This window comes from Centrocercus urophasianus, unplaced genomic scaffold, assembly GCF_019232065.1.
Source record: "Centrocercus urophasianus isolate 14NV4802_14NV808 unplaced genomic scaffold, USGS_Curo_1.0 seq_60, whole genome shotgun sequence".
Lineage (NCBI taxonomy): Eukaryota > Metazoa > Chordata > Aves > Galliformes > Phasianidae > Centrocercus > Centrocercus urophasianus.
In genome coordinates this window covers 360,304-370,633 of record NW_024885200.1, presented here as the reverse complement: position 1 = coordinate 370,633, position 10,330 = coordinate 360,304, and the positions used below count along the sequence as shown (strand labels likewise).

Below are 10,330 nucleotides of genomic sequence, written 5' to 3'. Positions count from 1 at the left end.
CCTTCCTTCCTTCCTTCCTTCCTTCCTTCCTTCCTTCCTTCCTTCCTTCCTTTCCTTCTTTCCTTCTAACCCCCCAAAATGAACAAGACACCTCCCTACCCCAGCAAGAAAACCAGAGCTGTGATGCTCACCATCTCTCTGAAACACTGACTCAGAACATCAGCAATGCAAAATGTTAAACACAGAAAGTGAGCAATGGCCCTACTAACACAAGACTTGTCCTTAAAACGGCATGGCCTGCCCACATTTTCTAAATATAGGGTAGGAAAGGAAACCTCTCCAGAAGTACTAATAACTGAAACAACCAACCAAGTACTAGTGATGGGACAGAGGTGGTTTCGGAAGCTGTTATCAATGTGTTTCCACTGCACACCATTTCTTTGCCACCTCATGCCTTCTGTTCAGCCCACCAGCAGCCAAGAGATGGGACAACAATTTTTCTTTTCTCATCCAGAGAAAGGAACGATTCCCTGATGTGCAGCTTAAGAAGGGCCGATGCAACACCATCAGCACTGCAGCTGCTTTGCAGCAGACTCAAAAAGACAATCTCACACCTTGAAGAAACATTATTTAGAATACTAGAGCCTGGGAGGTCTGTGGAAGTAGAGGTGGCATGCCCTGGGGAGTGCCTGCAGCATGTGCACAGTCACTGGAAGCACCGACCAGCACTCACTCAGCAAACCAGCTGAAAAGAGAAGAGTGCTAAGAGGCAGAAGCATGCACGGTGATCATACGGGCTATACACTAGGGGTGCACACAGCACAAACCTGTAACCTGCATTACTGCTGCTGTACCTCCACTGGTATCCAAAAAGCCTGCTGAGCATGTCTTCATGCCCTGGTGCTCCTCCCTGACCGCAGGGCAGCCACTGTGCTGGCTGGGCAAAGACCATTAGCCCATGGCAACCTTTTTCACTTGACAGCTCTTCTGTGGTTACCAACAAATCTCTTCATCCTCATGCCTGAAAGTGCACAACTGCAAAGAAAGGAAGCAACTCCCTTCCTCCTAAATGGTCTCACTAGCTCTTCTGCACAGAGAGGGGATGCCCAGACTCAGCAAGGTGGGCTGGGAAAGACATACAGAAATTGGTAATTTGTGCTGCATCCCATGTCCCTGAGGGAAACTTCTTAGGGTTCAGACCCAGGTTTGGGACAAAGACTTCGGACCTGAAGGGGATGGGGGAGATAACAGCTGAGACTGTGAGAAATGTTCTTTTTGAGAGAGCAGAAGCATCATTATACACACACTGCTTTTGGTACTGAATAATCATTTCATGGAAGATCTGGGACAGCTTCTGGTTTGGACTGAGTCTTTCTCTCGACCAGGGCACCTTGGCAATGCCAGGACCCCTTTTTGTGATGCACATTTTAGCTGTTTGTTACCCAACAACCTGCCAGATCGTTTATGTTAGCATTCGTTGAAGGTGCTTCTCACGCAAACTCAAACACAGAAGGCTACATTCATTTCTTGACAAATGTGAAGCAAAATACTCTTCCACGCCAAAGTGAAGTTCATCGCATTCCTTGTCCTTGCCCTCCAGGCAGAAGCTTGAATGAGCAGATGAGACATGCATGGACTCTGGAAGGGAGACAAACTGCTGCTTGGATAGCAGCAAGCAGGCAGCTTACAGGAAGAATGCCTGTGCTGCTCTAGCACCCTGATCTATTGATCCTGGACCTGTTAGCAAGATCTTCTGGACCTGAATTACATTAACACCTCCATCATTTTTAGGCAGCCAAACTTCACAAGTCGGCCTGCGTAGCTCTGCGATGGGGTATGATGCAGAGCTGTCACTGCTGCACAAGTTGCAGTGCTCGTCAGTCATGAAATGGACACAGCAGAAATCAAGATCAGCTCTAAAAGTCTGGTGGCCAACAAAGTCTGGCCTTGCATTTTCAGCTCTTGATCCAGAAGGGAGCAATGTGCCAGCAGCTGTAGCCACTGGAGTGTCTCCAAGCCTCTCTTCCATCAGTATTCCTCTCACTTGCAATTCACACAATGAAAGTGAGGCGGGTGATGTTTGTGTTTGCTTTTTTTTTTTTTTTTTAATTTTTACCTTTATAGTATGGCTGAGCTGAGCCTTCTGTCCTGCAGACATCAGCAAGTTAGCACTGTGCGAGCAGCCAGAAAATCTCTACTCCCTGTGCCTGTGCCCAAATTGAGCATTCCTCTCTGCCAGCCCTGCCCCACTTGCTGGGGCTTGGAAACAGGCACAGGAAAACACAGAGAAAGGCATCTGAACACCCACACAGTGCAGGCGTGGGGATGTAGCTGGGTTCAGGGGAACAGGAAGAGCCTTGGCCTCAGCTCCGTGGACAGTTTTGTCTCAAGAGCATCAGTCTTCTGCTGGGACCTGATCTGACTCCCCATCTGGCCAGCACCTGGTGCTCTGAACACACTCCTCGTACCCACGCTTGTGCATGGCCCCTCCTGGTACAAAACCAGTTTGCTACCTGAACCAATCTTTGCAGGCTCAGCACCTGCAAAGCTGTCTGGCTGTTCAGGCTAGCAGCACATACGGTAGCAGAGAAGCCCTCTGCCCAAAGTGAAAGTTGATAATTTGATGGCTTGGACTAATCTCAGCCCATTCTAAGCATTAAAACCCCACACTGCCTGCCAGGGTCAGAGCAGGAAGGGCTGAGGGATGCTGCAGCCATGCTGCAGAGAACAGCCATTGCTGCTGCTGAAAGTATTGCTGTCCTCCTCCTGATCTCTGAACTGGGGGCAGAAAAACCATTAGCAGCTTGCCTAAGGAAGTTCAGAGAGCAAACAGAAAGACCCTGTCCCTCAAGCCTTGCTCCAGGAGTGCTTAAGTCAAGTCAAGTGGTGGGGAGCAGTTCCAACACAAAGAGCTCTTTTGGTGTGTTCTGAAGCAGAGACATGGCTGCGGAGTGGGGGAGGTGTGCTGATGGTTTCACTCGAGAAAGGAGAGTGCATGAGGCACACAAGGAGAACAGCATCTGCTGAAGCAGTCTGCTGGCCAAAACTATGAATTTCCCCTCCCCTGCCCGAGGAGGGCTGGAGCACATCAGGAACACGGGGACCCTTGCAAAGTGCCATGGACTTCAAAGCGGAATGAAGAATTCCCCTCACAAACACATGTACACAGGCACACTGGTACTGTTAAGAAGTTGAAATAAAGTCGCAGCCTTCAAATTGAAAAGCTGTTGAAAGCAGGAGGGTCAGATGCTCAGATGGTAGATATCACATGCAGAGCACAACGCCAGAGGACCTAAGTCACAGAAACATCTGCTGAGAACCTGGCTGGTGGATCTTAACCTGATTTTACCCTCAAATTAAGAAAACGTAAAAATTCTGACACCAAGAAGAGGTTTCTATGAAGGACTTCCAGACATCAGTGAATGATGTAGGAAATCTGCTTGGTATTCATGGGATGTCATTTTAAATTAAAACAAACAAACAGACAAAAAAAAAAAACAAAAAAACAACCGAAACACTAAAGCACCCAACTTTAGCACAGACTTGAGGTAATTTAAAGCTTCTCTGAAGAGCACCTTATTGTCCAACCTGTGCTTTTGTGGCTGAATGCCTTTTTCTGTGCTGCCAGCCAAGACATCTCAGGCTCAGAGGGTGAATGCAGCTCCCTTCCCCTCCCACTCACCACCAGACAGGAGAATCCAGCCAGATAAGCTGGGCTTTGACTTCCACATGGAGTAAAAAAATGAAGGGCATTGTAACGATAAGCCCAGCTGTAAAGCAACTCCAGGACCACTGTCTCCTCAGAAATACGATCATCATCATTACTGCATGGAGACGAGCCTTGTGTAGGTTACAGCTCTTCTCTGCAAAGCATCCCTCCTCCCTCGCATTGAGTTCTCACCTTCCAGACATGCCTGAACTAAAATCCTGTGTAAGGACTGCTGGCTGAGTCTGCCAAGCCTAATTACCGGAGTTATTAATTACCTAAATGTTTAATTCTTACCATGATTACATGTATTTGTTGTTACAATTTGGCACAGCTCAAAAATGCAGCACTATGACACTGCCCTTGTCAGAGGGGAGACAAGCCCAGGTCACCTCGGTTCATAACACAGCGCTGCCTGGAGAACAGCATGTGTGCTGGGAGCAGTGGTGTGGCCAGGAGGCCGTGCATGTCCTGCACTGCTCAGGATGCTCTCTAGAGGTGGCGAGGAAACAGCCGTGCCACCGTGTAGGTCCACTGACAGCTTCACTCCTGGACTCATCCACATTTCCCAACCATGCTGGTTTCATTATCCTGCCCCAGATGGGAGGTCAGTGCAACGGATGACACATGCCTGAACTCTGGGCCTTCATCCTCCCAAACCACCTCTACTGCCAGCACATCCATCCCCTCCTGCTTCTGGGTGACCTCCAAACAGATTGACCTGCCCCCACCACGGCAGGAGCTTGGACAAGGAGCTCAACACAGCACACAGCACCAAGCAAACCTCTGGGTGAACCAGGAGATATGGGAGGCTCCTCCGCAGCTTCCCACTCCCCTCCAGCCTCATCCTCAGGGACATGGACTGGAGCTCTCCCAAAGGAAAGCACCAGCTTGCCTTGCTGCTCATTCACATCTACCCAGAGCACAGCACACAGTGAAGAGCCAGCCTTTACTGGGAATTCATAGAATTCCCAGCCAAGGAACCAGCCCAGATTTATCATCCTGGTCACAAGCTGCAAGCTCAGCTGCTCCTGGATTCCAAGTTACCTTTAGGAAACACTGCATTTTTCATGGAATTTTACTTCCAGAAGAAAACAAGCATACCCAAGCAAGAGCCAGATATGATCCACATCCTCTTCATTCATTGCTTCTGAGCAAAGCACCAAGGCACTGCAACAGGCACAGGGTCTGGTGGTCCCCACACTGAACACCCCTCAAATACTTGAGGGTGTCCATGAGAAAGGGTCAGAGGAAGAAGAGGCTCTTTTCCCTTTCACTCACTGCCTCTGGAGTTATGCAGCAGAAGTGGGATGCAGCTCCACATGCTTACCCTGCCCTACTGTCCTCCCTTCCCCAGTCAGCTTGGAGTGCTGCAGACCCATTAAAGCTCAGTGCTGAGCCAACACGGGAGATGAGGGTCACACTCTGAACAGGAGGCTGGCAGTCCCGATGCAGGAGGAAGGATCGTGGCAGCATGGCTTTCCTCTAGCTGCTTTGCAGCTGGAACCTGTCACATTAACAAAGGCAGGAGAATGAGCAGAGGGCATGACCCCAAAGGTCAGCAGCCAGGCTGCGCTCAGCCCTTCTCCAGATGTTCCCCCTCTCAACAGAGACTGCCTTTCCCAGGTTACTTACATTCACCTCCAAACAGGGATTGAAAAGAGTATGCCCAGGGCTCTGACTCACAAGCTTTTGGATCCATAGAGGGATTTTTTATTAGCACACCACTCTGCTCCATCCTGCCTCTCTGTTGGGTGATCCCAGCCCTCCAGTCTGCATGAATGGAGAGTAGGGTCTGCACAAATGGAGAGAAGGGTCATTCTCAGCCCCACTGGGTGTCTTTCCCATAGTTCTACTCTTTGTATTAACACCTGGCACTGTGAGACACGGGCGGCAGAGGAACAGAGCTACTTTCTCATTTACCAGCCCATTCTGCAGGGATGGCTGGCTTCAACCAAAAAAAAGACCAGAAAGCAGCTGGGTGAAATAACCTCTTCCTTTACCCCAGTATGAATCATTGGAGCCTGTGAGTCAGACCCCCTCTGTTCCCAAAGCTCTGCAAGTTACTGCACGCCTGCTGATCCGTGGTAACTGGCCACATGTGTACTCACAGCCACACGGCAATGGCAACAACAACCCATTAGCTTCAACAGTGGAAATGCTCTAGTGACAAGATGCATGTGGCCAGATCCTGCAGCACAGCTGACATCTGGCACCCTGTATGGCTGGGTGTTTACAGAAAACAAAACTGCTACTGTAGGATATCCGCTGTGGGTTATTCCTCCTGTAAACAAACCTTTTGGTTAATCTTTCTATGAGCTCCTTGGAACTGGAATCTTTCCTACAAACAGAAGACAAGAACAAATCAAGAGTGTGTTCGTCCTGCAACGTGGGCAGAGCTCATCGAGCAATCATTCTGGTTGCAGTCCTGTTGAGTAACTCCGATAGAATGACCTTCCACCACAAAGCCTGCACCTGCCATCTGCAAGGGACCTCCCATCCTCACGGACCTCAGTGCTGGCATGGCAGAGCTGTGGAGCCCCACAGGCTGGCAGGCACCTGCTTGTGCTGCCATTCAGCCACTGGCTCCCGTTGAGGGGGGCCTTCCTCCCTGAGATCCCTGGAATTTCAATCACAACACCCTCCCACATAACATTTCTACAAAGTCTTGACTCATCTGAGAACTGAGGTCAGCCTGGTTCCTATTGAAACACAAGAGTATCTGCAAAGACTCTTCACCTGCTCTCCAAGTTGTTTTCCAGTACTAATTTTGCTATGGGCAGTTCAAGACAATGGCATGATTCTTGTGTTGTTGTCCTTATTAGCACTGACAAACAACAAAAACCCAATGCACACACAGTGTTTTCCTCACCACCAAGTCAAAATAAGAGAGAATGCCTGGAATTGCTGGGGAATTTACCCAACCAGATGCTTAACATTTCTCTGGTCTTTTCCCCCCCGAGCCACCTCACAGAAGTACGGATGAAACACAGGCTGTGCCCAGCCTCACAGCCCTTCCCTTTCCAACGTGCTGTTCAATCACCGTGCTGTCAAGGCTGGCACATTGGCCTTCTGCTCTCCTGCCAGTGTTTGGTCCCCCCTTCTGATACTGGTAGGTTTGGCCCAGCTCTCCAAAGCCTACCACGGATCTGCAGGGTGTGCCTTCCACCTGTGCTCAGTGGGACACTGTCCGTCTATCCTTTGATGTAAGCTACATCTGAAAGAGATCCTGATGGTGCTTCTTCATAGGTGGACACCATCTCCCTCTGGAGGCCTCCAAGGGCTGTTCCACTGGCTACATCTGGAGCCAAGGCACTCAGTTTGCTACAGTTTCACGACTAAAGGAATAAAAATGTGAATTTAGGATAAAGATAGGCCTTGGAAGGAAATCTTCCATCCTATCATCCCCTGAACCTCCTCTAAACTGGCTCTCTGAAATGCATGCTCTCGTCTGTGTCGCCTGAGTCCGATTAAGCATTTTGTTGGCTCTTCTTCTGCCGCCTGGTTTGAGAGGGGTCAGCATGCTTCATTTGCATGGAAACACTACAATCTGGGAAAAGAGTCCACCAATTCCCCTTGCAGTGCCATGCCAGCTGCTTGATTTGTGCCAGCCCCAGGCTCTTACACCAGCCCAAGTATGCCAGAAAAGCAGTCAGAAGCACAGCCACAAGCTGAAAAAAACAGTGTCCATGGGATAATCAGCTGCCTGGAGTATCTACAGAGTGGGATTGGATCATGGCATCTGCTCAGAAGTGTACTGAGGGAGGAATTCTTCTCTTCTAAAAGTCCTCTTGGGAAACCATCACCACAGTGCTTATCAGACCATGTAGGAAAAGCAGCCTGTGATGAGAAAAGGTGTTCACAGCTTCCACCAATCCCAGTCAACCCAAATCAGAGTGCGATTTGGTTGAGAAGCACCACAGGCAACCTACCATCTTCCTCTGATGACCATACAGAGCGAACTATGGCAACCATTGCAGCAATACAAGGCAATGAGTGGATGAAAGTAATCCAGTTAGCAATAGGTGTAGTAATGTGCTCATGCTGTGTAAGCCAACCCAGAAGGTTTATTTTCTTTGAAGTAGAGAAAGAATCACTGCAATCACCTCTGATTCCACTCTGGAATCCACACTGACAGAGGCACAGCAGGGCCCAGCTGCAGCCCTGCAGACCCGAGGCCGATCCCAAGCACTGCCACCCTCACTGCCCAGCTGTGCCCCATCTGCTCAGCCTCCAGCCTCTCCATCTTGCCTACAGTTCAGGCAGTCCCCATCCCATCCATGCACGTAAGAGGCAGGACCATCCTGCCAATGGCTGTGAGGCAGCCCCCTGCTCCTGCACATTTCCTAACCCCTTGGGCAGATCCAACCATTGCCAAGCAGCTGTTCTCTCTGCTTGGTGCTTCTGAGCTCTCCATCCCAAGCTATCCCAAAAGACTCCTCCCAAATTCCATAGAAGCAGCCGAGTTCTGATGTCATAAGCAGGAGACCTCGCTTCAGGTCAGCCTGCCACAGCATCAGTGCCTGCTGCCGTCCTGGCAGATCAGGGCAGAGCCACTGATGGGAAAAGCCCATGCCCAGAGCACAACAGAGCTGAGCAGAGCTCTGCGCTCAGAGTAACAGAATGAAACAGGGTAGGGGCACATCCTGCCAGCAGCGATGCTGGTGTGAAGCCAAAGCAGTCACACAGTGTCATGGCAGCAGGACCAAGCACAGAGCTGCATCCAGGCAAGCCAAGAGCTGAACTGTCTGACAGATTACTCCAGGACCTGGTCCAGCTTGTAACCCCTCTTAATGCTGATAAAACACAAAGTCCTGACAGAGTTGCTGCTCTGTTCAAATACATTGCCAGATAAACTACAGATAAGAAACAGCCAGGGATAATCCCTCCTTGATACCCAGACAGAGAACGAAATACCACTGCTCTGCATTGCCATCAAATCTCCTGTATCTCTCCAAGACAGTTCTCACATTTCCCCAGTTTCCACTCCCCTTTTACTCAGGAATCAAAAGTTATCAGTTAGAGGCAATCTAAACATTTTATCCTAGCAACATCTTAAGCATTGCCTTGCTCATTCAGCAAGGAGCAGTCAGATCTTCTCTAAAGAACAGCTCCATTTTGCTTATAAGCATATCAGCAGAGTGAAGGCTCATCATGTCTTTATCTGCAATTTAATGCAGTTACCTCAAAAGTGAGACTACAACTTAAATTAGATCTGTAAGAGAGTTAGTCTGTCACAAGGAGCAGTCCCTATGAACCTCCAAAACAGTGGCTTTTGATATTTACCTCAAGAAGAAGTAAGGAAACAACCCACCAAGCAGCAGAACACAGCACACCATAACCCCCAGAGAATGAGCACAACACCCCTCAATTACACAGCACCGTGGCAGGAGCTGAATTTAAAGAGTACACTGCCCTGATTTCTTGGGGCTCAGAATATTAAAAAAGCAGAGAAGCTCAGAAAGAAAGTAGACCTATAAGAGCATGTAGTATGAATGAGATGCAGAGATTTGCACACTTGCCTGAGAGTCGCTCCCTATCATTTGCACCAATTCATGCAACCCACAAGTACTTTCCCGCTGACTGTCTTGCTTCGCTCTTCTTCCTTTAAGTAAAATTTGTTAAAAATGGGAAGTACCTTTTCCTGGATCAGGTTCTCTTTCCCCTTTTTTCCCTTCTTTGTTCTTTTTGCTCTTTCCTTTCCCCTTTTTCTTGCTCTCGGACATTCTGCACAAGTGTTTACAGTCTCAGGAAAAGACAGTCCACACCAGATCTATATGCCCCACAACTGCTACTCCAAATGTTACTTGCCAGCTGCAACTTCCGACTGTTCTTATATTGTTTCTGACACAGACAACACCCACCACTGGGTGGAGAAGCAGAACTTTAACTGTTTGCTCACTGCTACCAGTTATCTGGAAAGATGCACTGGGTTGCAGTGGGAGGGCCAGGATAGCAGTGCTGCAGGATGGGAGCAACTCTCCTGTGAGTGTCACGGACACATTGACTCCAGAGGTGTTCTGCCACTGCTGACTCTGCCTCTGACTGCAGATAAGTACTGAATATTCTGGAATATTGCAGAAATTAGTGTTTGGGGCAACTTCCAAGGTTCAGACCTCAGTGATCAGTGAGAAGCTGTGGGTCCAGGGGAAGCACTGCAGGCTTGCAACCCATTCTCATTCTGCTTCAACCCAGCAGAGGGATTATGTTCACCTTTCTCCTCGTATTGCTGGTCCCACCATAAATCAGAGCTACTTCATCTGTCCTTGCATCCAGCTCTCTGCTGTCCCAGTATGTCTTTCTAAAAGGTAGCAATAGCTGGTGAGACCCTTACCTGCATTTCTTGTATCTGTCCTCCCTCTCTGGGAGCTCTAGGTGTCTGATTAAGCCCATGTCTCATCTGCCTGGGGACGAAGAAAGCCATTCTCCACAGTTCCAACACATGATGAGTGACAGCCCAATTCCCTTCTGTAGGGCAGGCTGTGCTGACATCACCCCAAAAGTCCATTGGGATCCCCAGATGGAAAGCCCCAGAGTACTGCCAATTCATTCCCAGATGCAGCTAAGGGCTTCAAAGGGCCAAAGTGCCATGAGCCATAAGATAGCGGGTAGCAGAGTCGATCTGGTTATCCACGAATCAAATCCAGTGTGAGTAAAGCACATCTTCCAGAAGCACTCCCTTCT

General features: G+C 49.2%; 1 protein-coding gene across 2 annotated transcripts in view; it reads right to left on the bottom strand.

The window, feature by feature from the left end:
* Nucleotides 1-9,434, bottom strand: part of NRG2 (neuregulin 2) — an 83,431-nt gene extending 73,997 nt beyond the window's left edge. For both annotated transcript variants that reach the window (XM_042836433.1, XM_042836434.1), the window contains exon 1: nucleotides 9,285-9,434. In XM_042836433.1, coding sequence (XP_042692367.1) covers nucleotides 9,285-9,372 — 88 coding nt within the window. In that variant the 5' untranslated portion in view covers nucleotides 9,373-9,434. The remainder of the gene's footprint in view (nucleotides 1-9,284) is intronic.
* Nucleotides 9,435-10,330: the final 896 nt, after the last annotated feature.